Source organism: Morone saxatilis, unplaced genomic scaffold (genome assembly GCF_004916995.1).
Source record: "Morone saxatilis isolate NCDOM2014 unplaced genomic scaffold, NCSU_SB_2.0 Contig8, whole genome shotgun sequence".
NCBI classification, from domain to species: domain Eukaryota; kingdom Metazoa; phylum Chordata; class Actinopteri; family Moronidae; genus Morone; species Morone saxatilis.
In genome coordinates this window covers 20224561-20244307 of record NW_023340257.1, presented here as the reverse complement: position 1 = coordinate 20244307, position 19747 = coordinate 20224561, and the positions used below count along the sequence as shown (strand labels likewise).

The 19747-nt window shown below is 40.8% G+C and overlaps 2 protein-coding genes and 1 long non-coding RNA gene across 3 annotated transcripts; 2 read left to right on the top strand and 1 right to left on the bottom strand.

Moving 5' to 3' along the window:
- Positions 1-1445: 1445 nt before the first annotated feature.
- rrp8 (ribosomal RNA processing 8) lies at positions 1446-5687 on the top strand (the record flags this gene model as incomplete). The annotated part of the gene is given in 6 exon segments (XM_035679531.1): positions 1446-1707; positions 1798-2686; positions 3984-4113; positions 4200-4306; positions 4401-4497; positions 5017-5687. Coding segments are annotated over 6 exon segments (1599 nt in total), but the record flags the coding sequence as incomplete, so codon positions are not given.
- Positions 5688-6013: 326 nt separating this feature from the next.
- Positions 6014-17284, bottom strand: si:ch211-149e23.4. The gene is made up of 14 exons (XM_035679528.1): positions 17159-17284; positions 14546-14866; positions 14085-14393; positions 11472-11753; positions 11229-11385; positions 10304-10473; positions 9907-10188; positions 9465-9767; positions 9093-9377; positions 8813-8975; positions 8023-8183; positions 7786-7861; positions 6567-6594; positions 6014-6452 (listed from the first exon to the last, which is right to left on the bottom strand). The coding sequence occupies exons 1-14, from the start codon at positions 17223-17225 to the stop codon at positions 6303-6305; spliced, it is 2754 nt and encodes a 917-aa protein (XP_035535421.1). The 5' UTR covers positions 17226-17284; the 3' UTR covers positions 6014-6302.
- On the top strand, positions 9267-11844 carry LOC118341310. The gene is made up of 3 exons (XR_004797422.1): positions 9267-9409; positions 9508-10200; positions 11623-11844. It is a non-coding gene; the product is annotated as an uncharacterized LOC118341310 (long non-coding RNA).
- Positions 17285-19747: the final 2463 nt, after the last annotated feature.

The following is a 19747-nucleotide window of genomic DNA, read 5'->3' as shown; positions in this document are numbered from 1 at the left end:
GAGAACAGAGGAGATGTCAGTATTAGACACACAAACTTACCAAATCCATGTTCAATGTAATATCAGTGTATGAGGACATAAAAGCGCTGCAGGACATGAATATTTGTTCCATGGTGATGTTAATGGTGTGCCTCAGTTTAAATAAAAACTTGTAGATATACAATTACGAAAGAAAAATACTGTGTGTGTGTGTGTGTGTGTGTGTGAGGAACACACTTAGGGCCACAACTGATATCTATCTATATATATCTATAGATATAGATATAGATATAGATATATATATAGATATATATCTATAGATATATATATATAGATATATATATAGAGAGTATCTAGATATCTATATAGATATAATATCTAGATACTTATATAGATATATGATATCTAGTATATATATATATAAGTAGATATATGATATATCTATATATGTAAAAATCTACGATATATATATAGATATATATGTATATCTGTCTCATCTGTCTGTCCTGTTGATACTTCGTTGATACTGTCTGTCCTCCTGACCTCTCTGACTGTTGTAAATTAACCACTTTCTCTAATATTTAGTCCTAACTCGTCTTTTCTGTGAGCGTTTCCACAAGAAGAACGATCTCTCTCAGAGGCAGCATTGTTTCTAATGTTGCTACATGATAAAAATGTTATATTTACCTGCACTCAATGGCTCACTCAGACACCTGGTGTGGGCTTTGTAGAAATTGTGTATTATTACTGTATAAAACCTCTTAATTCAGTTAAATCGTTCAGATAATTTCATGGAAACAATGAGCACCAAAGTATCAAATGATTAAATTAATTATTTGTAATTGATAATGTTATTTGACAGCCTAATTATTTAAGTAATATTCATACTGATTTAAATAAACAATGTGTTAATATTTCCCATCTTCGCTGAGGAAGAGTTTAAAGGTCTGCCTGGTCCAAATAAAGGCAGGTTGAGTGCAGTGATTAAAGCAAATAAAAGCCTGGAACAATAATTGATGTTTTACTGTAATTTCCCTCACAATATGCAGTTCAAATTAGTTCAGCCACAACCAACTAGAGCACTGAAGTTTTAATGAGTCTGATTTATATCAGATGATGTCTGCAAACACAAAAAAGACGAGAGGATAGTCAGGAAATGTAACAACTGATCTGGTGGAAAGTCAAACATGGAAACATTTCATATCTCACAGTTATACAGAATAAGAAAAAGATAAATGAAAAGACAAACAAATATACAGTACAAGTGTGGACATATACACAAATACACACAACAATGTTCCTTTACCAAACAAATTTGGCAACGTAACAACAACGAATGTTAAATGTAATATAACTAATAACTAATAATAAATAACTGTAGCACAAGAAGCCATTAAACAGACAATCTTGGTACAGTGTTAAAACCAATTAAAAAGACTAATTGTATGAATTGATCCCCTGATCAGTCCAAGGTTGTTGGAAAGAAGAGCCTGCTGCGGACCCTGCAGACTCTGGGGTCAGTACCAGACTGGAAGAGCGACGACCGTCAGCAGGACAGCGACAGTGAGACAGAAGCGGCTCCATCGCACAGTAAGAAGAAGAAGAAGCGAAGGAAAAGGCGAAAGCAAGCGGAGACAACAGGAGAGCAGCAAGAGAATGGAGACTTGGATCGGACTGTTAAGGAGGAGAAACCTGTAGCAAAGAAGAGGAAGAAAGACAACAGATTTGGTGAGTTCATTCAGTTCATAATTTTAAATATTTAATGGATTCAGAAACAGAACAATGTTGACTGAGATAAAATTTTCTTTCTTTTTAAAGGGGCCCCGAAGGTAAAAAACACATCTGTGGGAGAGACAAAGGATGAAGAAGTGACAGAGTCTGTTAAAGTGAATATAATCAAGCCAGACAGCACAGATAAACTGAACAGACGACAGTGGAAAAACAAAATGAAGAACAAGAGGAATTGTAAAAATAAATACAGACAGGATAAGCCTGCGGAGGAAGTCAAGAAATCAGAATCTGCCGAGAAACAAAAACCAAAGGAGGACGTCAAAACAGATTCATATGGCAGCAATAACAACAATGAAAAAATCAGCCAGACAGCTGCTAAGAAAAATGAGCATAAACCACAGAAAAGGAAAAAGACTGAAGAGGACACCGACACATCCCATCCAACAGAAACACAGACACTCAGAGAAGAAAAGCAGCAGGTTGCAAAGGAGAAAAAAACAAAAGGTAGCAAAGTTGAAAAAGGTGCAACTGAATCTCCTGCTGATGGATCAAAACAGAAAGCAGATGACCCTGAAGTGGAGGCCACAGACGTTCAGCACCAGCTACCCCTGAAAAGACCGAAACCCGAGCTGAGCAGAGAACTGAGTCTGAAAAGAGAGAAGCTACGGAAAATGCTCCGCAGCCAGGAAACGGACCAAAGGGAGATTCCTGCAGAGACTAAAGACGAGCCGGCGGCACTGGAAGAGGTGAAACCGGACCGCTCTGCCTCCCTCAGGTCCCGCATGGAGCAGCGCTTGGAGTCGGCTCGTTTCCGCTTCATTAATGAAGTTCTGTACAGCACGACCAGCGGCGAGGCCAAGCGCATGTTCAAGCAGGATCCGCAGGCCTTCGGGATCTACCACAGAGGATACACGGCGCAGGTTCAGAGGTGGCCCGCCAATCCAGTGGATGACATCATCTCGTACATTCGTCTAAAGTGAGATATTACAGTTCATGTAATGTCCTTCATGTAACTCCGCACCTTTTGAGGAATGCTGTGAGGTAGAAATCGACCAATATGGGTTTATGAGGGTCGATACAGATACCGATAGTGATCAGGGAAACCGATATTTGGAACTGATGAACATTCGGCAAGTCTGAGGAACTTTACTTGAGTACTTCCATTTCCCTGTCTGTGGTACAGCAGTCTTCACTGTTGATAGGCTATAACTTGTGATGTGTAACCAATCAAAGTTGTGATGTGGCCCGGGCATTGAGAGGGACTCTAAAATAGACTACCCCATCCAAAGTAGCGCATTTTCAAATTAACATATTTTATCGGCAACTGGATTTAAAAAAATAATGATTCTGATAATCGGAATACTTTAACCAGTCTGTACCGAGTAGAAATCGGTACCTTAGTTAACAAAATCAAACTTAGATTTGTAATGTGAGCATGGAAGTTCATTCTTGACCTTCGAGAATAGTTTGCATAACAAAAAAGCTTCTTGGAGCTTTCAACTGCATTTCAGGGTCTGGAGCTGGCTCGGGAATCCTCAGGTGACCAAAGAGTAGAGCTTGAGTCCCATGATAACAAATATAAACCCCCAACCAACAAACTGAAATCAAAGGCTCACACTTCACATGATTTGAGTCGGCTCCAGTCACTGAAGAAGACTGTAGGATGCTGTTCGAAGCTACAAAATGCTGATAAGTGAGATTTGAATGTCTGAAATCAACACACTTATTTTTTTATAGTTGTTCAGGCCTTTTCTCATCTCCGTTGAGGTTTGTTGGACATTCAAACACAACACATTTCAAAGAATATTATAATTAACGAAACTCACAGTTAAGTGCAATGTGTGATGATGGAGTCTGGGTCGAATACATTTTCATAACAGCAAAAATGCTTTACGACTGGAAATTCATTTTCCATATTTCCTAAATTCGAATGCTTTCTAAGCTGCATATAGTTTCCCATTAAAGAAAGCCAGTGCTTTACAACCCAACCGAGACAAAGACAAGAGATTCTGTGTCCTTTAGCTCAGCATCTGCACGATTCAACACCTTCTGACTTATAAGTGTGGGTGCAAATAAGCTCAGATTATCTGCACTGTATGTGTTTAATTTATTCTTCATTTGGCTACTATGAGAAGGTGCTCTTAATGTCAGCAGTTTTAACTCTGCATTAGTCTATCTGTGTAGATCATAACTCGTCATTACTTTAAAGGTGACACGTTCCTTTCAGCTGAATATCGAGTGATTGTAAACCCACATTGTGTCTTCTATTTCAGACCTTCCTCTCTGGTGGTTGCAGACTTTGGTTGCGGTGACTGTAAAATAGCGCGCAGTGTGAAGAACAAAGTGCACAGCTTCGACCTGGCTGCTACCTGTGAGCTTGTGACAGTCTGCGACATGGCCAACGTGAGTCTGCCATTTTCCTGCGTGCTAATTCACATACAGTGTGTGTGATTGTCAGAAAGTAAAATACACACTGTGTCTGTGTGCAGGTCCCGCTTCGTGATGGCTCTGTGGACATCGCCGTGTTCTGCCTTTCTCTCATGGGAACCAACCTGGCTGATTTTCTAGCAGAGGCTAATCGTGTTTTAAAGAGGGGGTAAAACATGTCACACTGATTCAGTAAAGGTGTCGCTGTTTTGTATATGTAATATATGTGTGTATAACTGTTTTGTACAATTATTTTCGTTAAGGGGTGTTCTTAAAATCGCAGAAGTGGCGAGTAGGTTCGAGAACGTGCGGAGCTTCGTCACTGCGCTGGCAAGTCTGGGATTCAAGCTGGTGTCCAAGGTGAGGCGACAAATAAGATTACATCAGTGACCATGTTTACACTTTCCTATTCATGTACTACTTATAAATTATTGAACAATTTTAGCGCGTGCATTGTCGCAGCAGTTTTTTTACACTTTTTGTTTCCAGATGTACCATTTAAATTAATCATACAAAAATATACAACATGTATTTAGTACAGGTTTCATAACTTTTGCCTTTTTAAGAAGTCAGTTTGCTCAAAGAGGGAGTTAGTAGCTGACAGCTGCATCTTTCATTATTGATAGCGTGTGGCTATGGTGCTGTTGGCTGAAAACCTGAATGAAAAAGAATATTCAGTAAACTGGTTTGTTTTTGACAGCAGAGAGACTTGGTTAAATGTGTTAAAGGTAGATGAGCATAATTTCTGAACAGCTCAGTCTGAGGGAGAGTTTAAGCTCACAATTGCTGGTAGCAAAGTTACTACAGTTGTACATAAAACATCTCAGCCCAGAGACTGAACGTATGTAAAGAACGATTTGTTTTGCTTTTTTTCTTTAGGACACAGAGAACACTCATTTCTACTCCTTTGAACTACTGAAGACGGGAGATGCACCAGAAAATATAAAGAAATTTGGGCTGCAGTTGAAGCCTTGTGTCTACAAGAAAAGATAATGAGAGACGAGTTCACTCAAACAGTGTCTGTGTTTGGTTTACTGTTCAAAGCAGTAGTTGTATATTGTTCTTGGTGGCTACATGTTGAAGCCTCTGTAATCTTTTTTTTTTTTTCTTTTCCCAGATATGAGTTGAATTATGTGCTTTATTTGTACATGAATTGTCATGTAATACGGGGCTCACTGATCATGTGCCATCAATATCCAAGAGCAGGTTTCCCTTTCGATTGTCTCCAGTTTAAGATGATCAGTGACGTAAGACTCTGGACACTGTATACAGACAACCAAAAGTTATCTAAAATATTAAGATTCTTCAATTGAAAAATGCTAAAATGTCTGGAATAAGTGACAAATATATACATTTTTTAAATGAATCTGTGTTGTGACTATGATAAAGTATTCTTAGGGGCTCCAACACTCATTTGTATTTGTTTTTTGTTGGAAATTACAGAAGTTGTGTGGCACTAAACCTTCTACACGCTGAAAGATAGCTTTTTATTTGTATTTACTCCAAGACACTTTAAGAGGAAATAAATCTTTAAGGGGTTCTGAGTTCAATTTTTAAAGGATGACTTGAGTGCATAGACTTAACGGTGACATTCAGTTGTATGTTCAGTCATTTGCCACAAGAGGGTGTAACAACACCACAACCTAATGTGAGTGTCTGAGTCTGTGTGCATCTGGATGTATACTGTGTGAGGATTTATTTTTAGTGTTACTCCTGTTGTCACAGCAGATGGTCCTTCACTAATATAGTCAACCAAAGACATCCCAAGGGCAGATGGTGTGAAGTCACAGCCAAGTCTGTCAGTCATCTCTAAATTATGTGGAAATGTGTTTGTTGTAGTGCAGTCGTTCAGTAACAAGTGAAACAAAACAGCAAATTGAGCAAAACATTTATTGTATTGATTATTTTATTGACAAATACTGGAAAAATACAATGTGCATACAGTACAAAATTCAAGTAAGATTAAAAAGTGCAAAGGTAATGCATTTAAAATCATTAATGCCAATCAATCAAAAAACATATTTTAGAACATAAACAGAGGATCCTTTCACATCTAATGCTAAAAAAATACACACGGATTATAAACAATGCTGCAGTTCCAGTAAGCCTCATATCTAAATGTGCACAATGTAAAGCTGAATGAGAAATCGAAGCACCTTTTGTCTTCACACTGTGCTCTTGACATCAATGACTATGGAGTAACTGACCAGCTTAGAGTATTGCTGGCCGTCTTTTTCTGTCACCGGTGGCTTCTTCACCTCAGGAGAGCCGGGCTCCTGCATCAGAGTTGTCAAGGCCGAGAGAGACTCCGGCTTCTGGATCACAGAGGGAGCGCGCAGCAGCAAGAGAGGAGAAGGAAAAAGGTTAAAGACAGTATTGATTTTGGTTTCGTGAGCAAAGATTTTTTTTACAGAGGAATAAACTCTTACCTTATATTTTGTCCTGTTATTTACTTTGCTGTGAAACAAAACAAAATTGTATTATTCCTTTAATTTTCTTTTTAGGAACTTGCAAAATATCACCACTAGATGGCACTGTGACTTAATGTGACACTAAGTCAGTTCAAATGGTCAAGTTGCAGCTGTGAATGTGACAGGAATATCAATGGAGACGAGTGGTGACCCGAGTCCTCATCATTGATCTCTGATGTCACAGGCAGCAGATTACTTTGTACATTATGACCTCAGTGACATCAACTCAACAAAGATCTGCTGCCGTCAAAAAGTGTCCCCAGTATTGGAGTGGAGGGTGAAAGGGGTTAGTCCCAAAATAGCTTTTCTCCTGGGGAGTCATGTTTTCTTGTGTACACTGTGCGACTGACCTTCCCAAATTAGCCTGACAGCAGCCTCCCACTGGAGCGAGGGATAATAGGACCGAGGCTCTATCAACCAATGGCACCTTGACCAAATGTTCTGACCAGAGAGGAAGGCCTATTGAAATAGCTTCTGAACCACTATTGTGCCGCACGGTGCGGCTTTATTCACAGCAAGACCCGATCGGATCCTGACAAACATTCTTGAGAGAAGTTAGATTTGGCAGTCAATATGGAAATGTGCAAACTTCTGCAGGCAGAAACCATAAACAGTTCTAGGATGGTGACAGATATCCCACATCAGTCGTAAAAGACGAGTGACTCACTGATTTTTTCCAACAGCAATAAGATTAAGAGATGGATTTGTGGGGGGGTGGGTTTTCGCTGATGAATGGTAGCTCGAATTTCATTATACTAATAACTTCCGAAGATGTGGACTTTTTGAACCTTTTACCTTGGTTTGTGCAATGTGGCATTGGTGATAATGAGCCAACTAACAGCAGTCTACTGCAGAAAGTGCCAGAAGTAACACTGCTAAAAGCCAGAGCAGGAAACTGGAAAATAAATCTGTTGTTCTCACTGATAAAGGGAACATGTTCTACCTGTCTATGATATACGCGGTTCGCAGAGGCACCTGTCTGCTTTCAGCCACATTACTTCCTGTTTGTGAATAACATACATGATACTGGGGTTTTGGTGAGTAGGGTTAGCGAGCCACATCCTGTTTGTCTCAAACTGTATGGCACCAGCAGCATTGCCCTCATTTGCCCTCATTTGCCCGTCAACACATCACCTGCAGAGCTGCAACCTGTCACCTGTGGAGGCATTTAACTCACCAGCACACCCAGAGAGTGACGACGAGCATAAGCATAATGGCCGAGGCCGAGGAGATGCAGATCATGGTCACCAGTGCTGAAACACATGCATACACACAGCTGTCAATGCTACACATTTTAGAGTCTGATAACAATACCTCAGCATGCTGATATGATCAGAAGATATAGAGTAGAGAGTAAACAGGTCACTTCGCTTTATGAATGTAGATGGAAAATACAACATGGTTAAGTACTCACCAAACAGTTTGTCCTCGCTCATGATCTCCACTCGAATGTTGACTGTGGCCGTGTGGTGATAGAAGGATGCCTGGCAGGTGTACAGGCCTTCGTCCAGCTCTGTGAGTGCTGACTGGAAGACCATTGCAAGTCCTTCCATTTGGACAAATGAGCCATCACTCCTGAAACACAAGCAACTTTTAACCTAAGAGAAGGCTGGAAGTATTTTTATATTCTTCTTATTGTGAACAAATCTCTTGAAAAGACCAAAACCAACAATGTGTCACTTGATTCCAAGCCCATCTGTTCATCTATCCAAAGGCACAAATCATCAAAATAGCACAAAAATGATGGAAGTTTCATTTGTTTTAGCTAATGGTATGTAACAGGAGTAAATGTGCATTTGTTTGGGGCTATTTTCAGCTGCAGATTAATACACATTTGGTGCTCTAGTGAGTATTTACTGGAGCAGGATGTGTGCCTGAGATGGTCGAAAATAGCCTACAGTGCTCATGTTTTAAAAGTAGAACTATGGTACAGAGAAAGGGTTTGGATTCACAGACAATACTTCATTGTTATTTATTGGTCTTTCCTGGGATTTGTTGACAATAAGAAAAATATAGTAATAATCCAAATTTACTTTAATGTAAGACTGACATCCATGTCGTGGAAACAATCCAATTTACATTTGCATTACATTACAAGCGTATTGGCTTCTTTAAATGGGGAGAACAATGCATTTGTACAGTACACTGTGTCTGCAGGTGCTTCCTCCCAATATTTTGGTGGTAGATAATAGAGGATACACCACCTTCTACAGTTGAGGTTGTACTCTGGCATGTTGCCTTCGACTCGGAGCAGTATTTTCTGGTTGCGATGATTTTCCTGGAGAGCAAGCCTGTGTGTGATGGGTTCATCACTGTAGCGGCTTTGCAGAGGAGTTGTGTGGTTTAGGACTCTCACAGAGGAGATGTCTGCAGAAAAAGACAGTTGAACCTTGAAGATGAACCAATGCATTCATGTGAATTTTGACATTTGGAATAACTGAAGTGTACAGGTGTTCATAGGGGTATTGTTTCTGTTAAACTCACAGTATCTGGGGATGTGAATCGTCTTCTTCTCGGTTGCTCCATGTTCGAAATGATATACACAGGTGAGGTCCTGCCCCTCATGAAGGGCCAGAGGAAACTGATAAGTCAGCCTGGCTTTCAGGACTTTGCCTTCATACTCTGACTGCAGGGATGTTTGGCTTTTAGCATTTTCGGGAAGAACCCAGGCAAGGTTCCGCCCGACACCCTCCCCTCTGCATTCGCACACTGCCAGCCAGAGGGGAGAGCCGTGCTGTCTTTCCACAGACACACTCAGCAGAGGGGCTTCTGAAAAAGAAAACAAGGGGATGAGCAGCTGTGTGAGTTTGTGTGTGTGTCACAGAGAGAAATATCTCAAAGAAAGAAATAGCGTACTGTGCACAAGAATGTGTATTGTTCTTTCTTCTGGTGCCTCCAGGCTCGGATGCTCCACCATGCAGGTCAAATTCTGACCAGAATACAAAGAAGACAAGAGGTGCACAGAACTACGGGCCGATACCAGACCATCAGCCCGGACTTCTGGAGTCTCTGACACATAACTGATGCTGTTGTCGTTGCTTTCAACGTGCCAGGTTATGGTTGCTGCGGGGGCAACACTTTCCACAGAGCAGTCCACTTTTGTGTACTTGTGACCGTCTTTCCACTCATTGCTGGAGTCGATGGTAATATGTGGGGGAGCTGCGTGAGAAAGAGAAGTTAAACCACAGGAAGTGAGAAATTTCTTTAGAGAAAAATATTAAATCTATAGTGAGCTTACACGGCCAAATATGTCCGCTACTCAGACAAAATTATCCATCGCCTGATTTGTTGAACATACCGCAACGAGGGAGTGTTACGCTTCTGTTCTCTGGCTCTTCAAATGCAGGGTGATTTATCACACACTCTGCAGTGAGCTCCCAAGGCAAGCAGGCAGGGAGGAGTAAAACTCCCTTGACAGAGTGGCTTCCATTATGAGAAGTGAAATTGAACCAATGGACTCCAGACACACCCTCTGGTAGAAGCCAGGATATGTTGGCTACAGGATCAGCATCAGCTGCTGAGCACTCAATCACCCTGCGTCCATCTTCGGTCTGCAAATCAACTCGTATTGTGGGAGGAACTGAGTGGAAGGGTGAGGACAGAATGTTCCACATCAATATTTCATATAATGCAGAAAATTCAAAAATGTATTCATGAAAGTCTTTTAAGAAATATATGCAAGGGGTTCCACCTACCAGGCTGTATAACTTGAGGTTTAACTGTGACATTAAACCTCAGTGTTGCTTGGAGATGGTGATATGAAACCAAACACTCATACAGGCCAGCATGTTGATGCCCCACAGGACCCTGAACTGTGAGGCTTCTGCCAACCAGCTCCACACCCTCAGGCAAGGGTCCATCATCTCTGAAGCATAAGCAAAGAGTAATTCATGCTTCAGTTTACTAAAATTCAGTTATATTACAGTTGAATGTTGAATAAATTATTATTTGATTCAGGAAACATGTCTGAATCTGGTTCCTGCAGTCTGCCACTTGTGGTTTGGTGCCACCGAATGTGTTACCACATCCTCCACAAGATATGTAGGATGTAGGTTGTTTCAGTCTATATGTACACGGGGACAAAAAGTGATAACAATATCAACTGTTTCTAAGTATTTTCCAACGTATTATTCTTTGTTTTTTTCCATGTGAAAGAGAAAAAAAAAGAGAAATGCAAAACCAAAAAGAAGAAAAATACATTTAGAAGTTACCAGATTTTACATCAGGCTCATCTCTACACCAACCATGTATGAAGTGACACGAACAATGACACAAAGGATATCGCTGCATAAAGTGATAAAAAGTTGATTATTGATCAAATCACTGCACATCAGGACATGCTGTCTTAAAGTGCTGTGCCAGAGATTTAGTGTCACACTTCCAAAACTAACAAAAGGCCACTAAAAGTCCCTAGAATGGGTCAAACTCCCAAAATGCTGGATCGATCATCCTACATTTCCCATCATGCAGCTCAACAGCATCTTTTCCTATGTCTTTGACACACTTTTTCATACTCTAAGCTCCTTCAGATCAACAGAAGAGTTACGGTTCTCACAGGCTGAGTAGTACTCTCCATGAAAACTGAACTTTATGTGTACATTTCTCCTTTATATTTCTCACGTTTTGCAGGTAACATTGTAACGTGGCACATTCCCAGTGATCGGCAATCTGATGACGGTGTCAGTCTGTCCTTCCTGCAGCTCTGAATATTCAGAGTCTTGGAAGTCACCACCGTTGCTTCCATCCTCTGAGTTCAACAGCTGACCTCCTGACAAATCTGCAGAATAGAAAGAAAGCACATCTCTGTTTTCTGCAACTTCTTCCTCACAAGCATCATTTTTTTTCCGCATGTGAAATACTCACAAAAAGACGGCAGTGTGATGACTTGTGACACTTTCTGTGTAAATTTGGGGTGGTCAAACACGCAGGTGACATTGTGCCCCTCATAAACTAATGCAGGGAGGAAGACTGAGCTTGTTTGTATGTCTGAGTCTGTGTTGTTCTCTTTCCGCAGCTCTTCATCGGTGTTCAAAGCCAAGGACATGTCAGTGGCAGGTCTCCCTCCAGACGAAATGCAAGAGACCACCCAGAACTCACTTCCTCCTTGTTGTATCATCTCTGCTTTAATGGTCACATTTGGCCTCGCTGCAGAGCAGGAAGAAAGGCGAGAAGAGTTATTCTTTCTCAAGGTCTGATGTTTTTTCCAGCAAATTAAAAAGTCAGATAGCAAGTTGAAGCTCTGGGTGTTTTTGTTAAATAGGAAGCCGTGGCCGGATGAGCAGAATGTTAGCTAAACACAGGCCGTGAGGGGCTTCTGCTTGGGTTTTGGAGAGTGCTGACTTGGGCTTATCACCTGTCCCATCTGTTGGCCGGGCTGCAGCTGAGAGCAGATGTCTGGCCCAGCTGCTGTCCAACCAATGCTGAGAGAACCACAGGCTTTAATATAGGGAATCAGCAGAGATCAGAGTCTATTATCAAATACATAAAAGTGGTAGTGTCATAATAGCCAGCCATCCCTAATGAGTAAGAGAAGTAAGCTAACACCTGATAATAGCTCGACTGCTGGGGAAAGTATGTACGATTAAAGTGAGTTAAAGCACTTTGGCTTTAAAAATTCCATCTGTTAACACCTACAGTTAGTGCAGATTTAACCACAGCAGTTTGGAAATTAACCCCAAGCTGCAATACTTCACCGGAGTGTGAATGTATCAAGTAGCTACTCACTGGCTGGCCTGGCTCATGCTAATGGAATCGTCACCATAAATTCTGCTGTATGAACATTTACTGCATCCATGCAGAGATTTAAAGTGTGGATGCCATTTCAAAAATATAGTCAAACAAACGAGGTAAACTAATTAATTTACTACAAAAAGCTTAACACGTATGAACAGATTCAAAAGCAAGTCAGCCAGTGAGTAGCTGTGACCACCAGGGGGCATTTTAAGAACAATTTAAAACGGAAATGTAAATTTTTGAAAGTAAATGTAATCTGTGTTAGTATAGTGGTACAATCAGAGCATTAATAGGTTGAAGGCCGAAGTGAAAGGGTTTTATCGATCAGCATTATGCTGCACCGTAGAAGAGTATTTACTGGGTTTATTTAGTCTTGTGTTTGCTAGTGGCTGTGCATGTACCATGAGAGTCAGAGCCCACATGTGAGGTTGAACATTGCTGAGTCAGTTTCAGTTCCTTCAATACTGAGGTGACAACGAAGCCAAATTGTGTTGGTGTTTGTATCATTTTTAACAGCCTGGGTTGTATGTGCTAATGTTTTGCTTAATAGTTTTACGGTCGTGTTCCACTTAAAGATGTATTTAAATGAATTGTCATCTAGAGAATAATTATGACACATAAAGAAAAATAAATCTGTAAATGTATTTAAATATTGCATTTTAAATCTGCATTATCAGATTTTTTTGCCTTTTGGGGGCAGTAGAAAGTCAGCAAACAGCTGCTTATTTACACATTCAGCATATACAGAGCAACATTATCATTTATTTGGAATCATGTTTCCTCCAATATTCACTCTCATTTTGCTCTTGAGGGACATGTATTTGCTTTTTAGCCGCTAAACGCTACACTATGTTCACCAGGTAGTTGCTAACTTTGTCTGTCTGCTGTTTGGTGCTGTGCGGGTTGCGTGCAGTGGATTAATCAGAGCTGTTCTGCTTAAAACAGCTGCCTGCTGCGACTGAAAAACGCACTGGTAAGAGTAAATCAAAACAGAAAGGTGTGGGCTTGAAAAACAAAAAAACAGCTAAAAATACCCTAAAATGCTCTCTAGAACTGAGTGGAACTGCAGAGTCAGGCCATAATTCTCAGAGGACTGGTCTCTTTTTTATATAGATGTAGTCTTTTGATCCAGAATGAAAATATTGAGAAGCTTTAATGTTGTAAATTAAGCTGATAAAAGTCAAGGGAACAAGATTTTTTGACTAAATATAGTGAGTGTGCTGGATGTCTATAGTTCCTTCTCACTCAAGATTCTTTGTTTCTTTGCACCTATCATCAATACATTGGTTGAAGTTGAATTTCGTAAGAAAAGGGTTTTTACCACTCTTTATACATGAATCAAATTATTTTCATAAAAACAAAACTGAACTGGAGAAATGCTGTAACCAGACTGCATGCTGCACTGTGGAATGATATTGTTACTAAGTAGTTACTGAGGTTGTTGCTGCATTATGATGCTCCATATGCTCGACACCAGTGAAAGAGTGCATTCCCACATGAATGCATTGCACTGCGCAATGTGATTTATGGTCTGTCACTGTGTATGTGGAGCAGAGTGAGAAGGAACAGCCAGCATGAAAAATCAGCAGGAGAAACTTATCGTGTTGTGAGATGCTGAGTCATGATGCATGATTACAAAATTCTGACTGGTGATGCAATACAATATGTCACCTCTTGGCGACACAGATGTAAAACAAAAACCACCAACAACACGAACGTGCTCAGCTGTGAGTGTGAGCTTACTGTACGTTTCCACCCTGACTGTGGTGAGTTTGGGGTTTAGGAGGGTCGGGTGTTTGATCACGCAGGTCACGCTGTCCTCATCCAGCAGCTGGGTGGGGAAGCGGAGGATACTGCTCAGGGTGGAGGTGCCGTTTGAGTGAACAGTATCAGTCACGTTCACAGTAAAAGGGTAATCTGAAGGAGGAAGGCCGTTGACTAGCCAGCTGATCTGAGGCGGAGGCCTGCCGTCGACGGCAGAGCACCACACCGACTGGTAGTGAGAGCCGTTTAGGGTCTCTGCATTCACCTGGATCTGGATATCTGGCCGAGCTGTGAGTGGAGGAACAAGGACACATGTCCTTAAATGATGTAGGCATGTCTTAGGTCAAACAAGTAAAATCAGACTGGTGTTGCAACATTGTGACCTTTTAGATTTAGACATTTTTATCTTGGATTGCGGCAACATTATTGGCTTGACTTACCTACTACAGTGAGGAATACGCTGTCAGAATTATAATCGGCATCTGATTCAAACTCACATATGTATTCTCCTTCTAAATCAACACTTGACACATTCATCTTAACTGTGAGGTTGGTGATAGAGTCTGGGACTGAGAAGCCATTGCGGCCAAGTAATGGCTGGTCACCATTAAACCCTGCCAGTCCCACAGATTTACGCTTAGCGTTAATCCGGCGTCTCCACTTGGCACTCAAGATCTCACTCTTGCCCAGATATCTACAGGGCAGGTACACATCCTCTCCCAGGACTCCTGTGATGTTGTTTGTGATCTCCAGCACTCCATCTGAGACACAAAAATCACAATGACAATGAGAGGTCGTAAAGTCACCTGAACAGTCCTAAAATTGCAAAAACAAACAAAGCAGAAATGCGTTAAGGGGGAAAATGCGATTGTTTTTCTCCCTGAGAGGACGGACAGACGCTGATAGATGTCCACTGTTGTGCCTATGAAAGGGGTTTCTGCACATCCCATTGTGTTTCACTAGTTAAGTGAAACTGTGATGGATGAGGCAGACTAACCGGGTCAGTGGTTATGAGGTTCTCAGTCATGTTATCATAATTAGAATGTGCCAATGATGAATCAATATAAACAAGACGAAGAGCCTACAGCTAGTTGTGCTTAAATTAAATGCTAATGTCAAAATGAAAATAAAAAAACATATAAAAGAGATGTTACCTAAGTAATTGATTTTTTTTTTTTTTCATTTTCCTTCATTTGGTATGTAAACCAAGGAACTGTATTGGACAAATTCAAATTTTAACCTGATGGTGGCGCTAAATGAAAAGTCAGGTCAAGTTATTAGAATTCCTTCTGAGGGCAACAGGAATATTTAAACTACATTTGAGAAATTTCCCTCAACAAATGAATCACAAAGAGGAGAAGGAAGGGCATGACCAAAGTCATTAGGTTACATCCTCTGGGTACCATGAATATGTGTTTTCCACCAATGTATCTAGTAGAAGTTGAGATAGTTCACTGCACTAGATGACAAGTCAGGGGATAACCAAAGTCATTTGGAATCGTCCTCTGGGATGAATGCCTGAACAAAATTTCATGGCAATCCATCTGATAGTTATTGAGATATTTCAGTCTGGACCAAGGTGGTGGACTGACCCACACTGCCATTGTAAAGCCACATGGCTAAAAACACATGGAGCTGCAACCCAAACAACTTTATGAAAGTTAAAGATGAAGTAGCTGTCTAATACTCAAAAGGAGTGGACACTGAAATTAGACTTTTTGCATACAGTGACACTTGACAAATGTGGCCTTGTCCCCTCAGTGTATATTTAATAGAAGACTCCATTATGTTAATGAAATGAAAACAGTCCAGAAGTTACGCCCTGATCTATACCCAGACACCGACGACCTCTTCCTTCCACACTTGAGAAATCAGCCATGATTAGGGGAGGTTTCAGAGGAAAGGACATTTAATAGAAGCTGACAGGTTTTAGCACTTGCAGAAAGGACAGTGTGCAGACTCCAATGCATACCAAGTCCTTTTTAACCTGCTTCCTCTGCTGACTTTATCAAAGTGCACTTGAGGACACAGTTTGCTCTATTGGCCAGGTGAAGCCAAGATCTTTTTATTCAGCTTTAGATACATGATGAGTGAAATGATGGCAATTTGCTGCTGCATTGCTTCATGGAAAACTATTGAACCCACAGCCAGCTGCTGCAGTCTGAACCAAACTGTTTGCATCAAACACTGTTAGAGATGGAATGCTGTTGGTCTTACTATACATCACAACAAATGGAAACAATGTGGAGACTCCAAAGCCTTTTAAGAGGAAAGGACACAGAGGGAGAGAAATAAATATGCTGTACAGGTTCAATTATGCCTTGTGGGTTCATAATTCATTTGCCCTTGCAGGTTATTGCCAAAATAAATGTCAGCCAAGCATGGAAAAGGCACACCTTAAGGATACAAACTCAGTAATAACTGAGAAAGAAATCAGGTATTCATGCACTGCATCATATTTCCTGAGCCCCAGGGGCTTCTTTTTCTCACCAAACAGCAACCATTCACCCGTGGTATACACAGCAACTCTTTCCTTTGCAGGCTGGGGATGTGGTAAACAAATAAGACTTTTGACTCTAAAAAACAAAGCTTTTTCACACGTTCAAACTTTCATCTCCAGCTGGAAGTCTCAGTGACTCTAAAAAACAAAGACTTCAAACTGAAAACTATACAGTAAGATCTGTCAATAAGTGTAGCATGCAGAGGGTTTTCCCCTTACACAAGGAAAAAAAACCTTAACGACCTTCATATATTAACTTTAAAAGGCTGTAAAGAATCTAATGTGGTGATGAACTGATCAATAACAATGAACTGCCAGAGTGACAATACCAACATGTCATCAGCAATATACTGCAGAAATAGTTATTATTTAGTGCATTCAAGATGCATCCAGCATGTGGCTTTGTGCATTTATAATTGGACTAATTACTTAGGAAAACCATAGCAGCCCTGTTTAGTGTGAATGCCACAGGTTAAACAAGACCTTAAGGGCCAGTAAAATAAGCCCATAAACAGCTGACAGTCACAGACGGATTGTAACCCTGCAGACTTACCCAGACTTTCCAAGCAGTGAGCAACATTTAGGACAAGACCCAAAATCAGCAGCCCTGAGCATCCCATGATTGTGTCATTGAGTGAAATAGAGTTGGACTGACTGTATGGCAGGCATAAAAGGGTATTTAAAGTGTGTATTCTGTGGTTAAGCTTATGGTTAGGTATACACCCATACAGCTGACACTGACGTCTGTGCCTGTGTCTTTGTGCGTACTGCCACTCATACCCCCACCTTATGGATGTGTACACACACACGTGCACGTAGCTGTGTGTAAAACCGCTTCTCCCTTTTGTTTTCTGAAACTATACCAGTGCTCCTGTGCACAGTATCAGAGAGGGTGCACATTTCAGTATCTGCTCTCTGATTCTGTTTCACATGCACTATGTGTCTGTTCAGTTACTCAGCCACCTCATATAGCACAACGCTTTGGGAAGTGGTAAAGCCATGCATCATTCATACCATCCTGTCCCTGCTGGGGCACTCAGAGACGGCCTGTCTGCGAGACAGCTCGCTGCTCATGCCCTGCAGTTTGGGAAATCACTCACTGCTGGGTATTGTTTTATGGCATAATGCTCCTCTAATTCACTTTGAGACTGTGTTTTTTTCAGTTAGAATTATTTGCTGAGCACAATTTGTCACCCTGCTAAGAAAACTGCAAATGTAGGTGAGAAAAGTAAAGACATTTTGCAGGGACTCAGCATTGCACAGCATTTCAGGACAGTCTATGTGCTATCTTTTATTTCCTGTTGAAGTTGATCAACTTTAGTGTTGAGTCACCAAAGCCACAGTATAGGATGACAGTGAATTAAATGACCTGACCAAAAAGAAACTCAAAATCACATTTTGATTGTGTGTGGTTTGTAACGGCTTTTTGAATCGTAGTTATGAAACTGGCACTGGTAGTGAGACTTTTTGTATCCTGTGAAAGTGGGTTTTACAACAAAGAAAAATACTTGTGTCATCCTCTTTTGCTCTCTACTACTACACACATTCTCACACACACAACAGCAGCAGGGCTTGCACTACACAAACATGCCTTAAACAGCCTCCAGTGCCTTTTTATCCACACATCTCCTGTATGGTGCTGAATTTAAAGCCTCAGTCGGGTCTTTCTTTGCATGGTAAGAGGCTAAGGCCCTTAAATAGACCTTAGTTCAGGAGTTAGACACCAGAATCAAGAGCAGAGCCTACCTTTTTTTGTTCACATTGAAATTCAGATGTTTATCCCTTAAAAGGTAGTTATTTCATGCACATCTCACCTTAACCTCCAGTTGAAAGTCTTCAAAGGTTTTTTTTTTAGAAAATAGTCATCCAAGACTTAATCAAGCCAAGTATCATATCACGGTTCCTTGTTGAGTTTCTTTTATTTTGTTATTGAGTTATTTTGTTTAATAAGACAGATTAAGAAGCAGATGAAAGAACGCAAATTAGTATTTAAATTACAAATAACCGAAATCAGCTTCTTAACAGCACATATAAATGGGAGAGGTTTTGTCGGCATCCTCAAAGCGAGAGATTAAAACTCTTATTATTTCCAGTCTTGCTTCCTGACTTGTTTTTGACTGTAAGAAGATTTTATCTCCGGAAGGTAAAACACAGTTCAGTCTATTATCAGAAAATTACACGCAACATTTGATTTGGAGGGCAAACACTTGACACAGAGTCAGGTTTATCTCTTAAAACCCGGTGTAATCACATGAATGTGGAGCTGGTGGCCATTTTTCCAGCTAATTAAATTACCTGAAGTGGTTATTCCCTGAAGGTAGGAGGTGGAGAGGAGTTTGGAGAAGGAGTCTGGAAACCTTCAGTCTTTTCCGGGTATGCCCTACTGTCTGTGAGCTAATGCATTTTACTGACAATGAATTGTTAACATTTCACAGACAAGGTACTTATAGATTTCACAGATGTCCAACTGGCATCCCTTTCACCTTGCTGGCTTTCTCTTTATCATTTTCTCAATGGACACACATGCGGAAATTCAGTCGGAAAAAAAAAGGTTGGTGATCAGCCAGTAATAATGTGTGTGCAGTAAAGCACCAGCAAACCTGGATGCGAAAGGCTGTGTGGTAACCTACTTAACTCTGTGGAGCCTTATCATCACTTTCTTCAGAGGAGGAAAATCACTGATCATCTCTTCCTGCTGTTATTCATTTACAGCTGAATTATCACCAAACCCTGCAGCCTTCCCACACACACTCACCAACACACACGCAAGGGCCCTTGAACAGATTCCACACTGACACGAAACTTGATTGATATGCCACTATCAATCTGAGTCACATACCAGTATTGGCCTGTGACACTGCTGGCATTCATGTACAAAGAGAAATCAAGAAAGTAGATGTATCAGTACCATCAGCACGCACCTCTCTCTGGGATTACATACTGTATCTTGAAGAACAATCTAATACCACTCACGTTTGAAAAAGGCACGTGTGGTCTGCGCCACAGAGACAGGACAGAGAGTCTGGTTGGAAAGGCCTCTTATTTCACTGGCCTTGTCTGGAAAGCAAATTGGAATAAAGGAAAAAGATTGGTCCAGTGTGTAACTTTTTAGCAGGATCTGATGGCAGAAATGGAATATAAT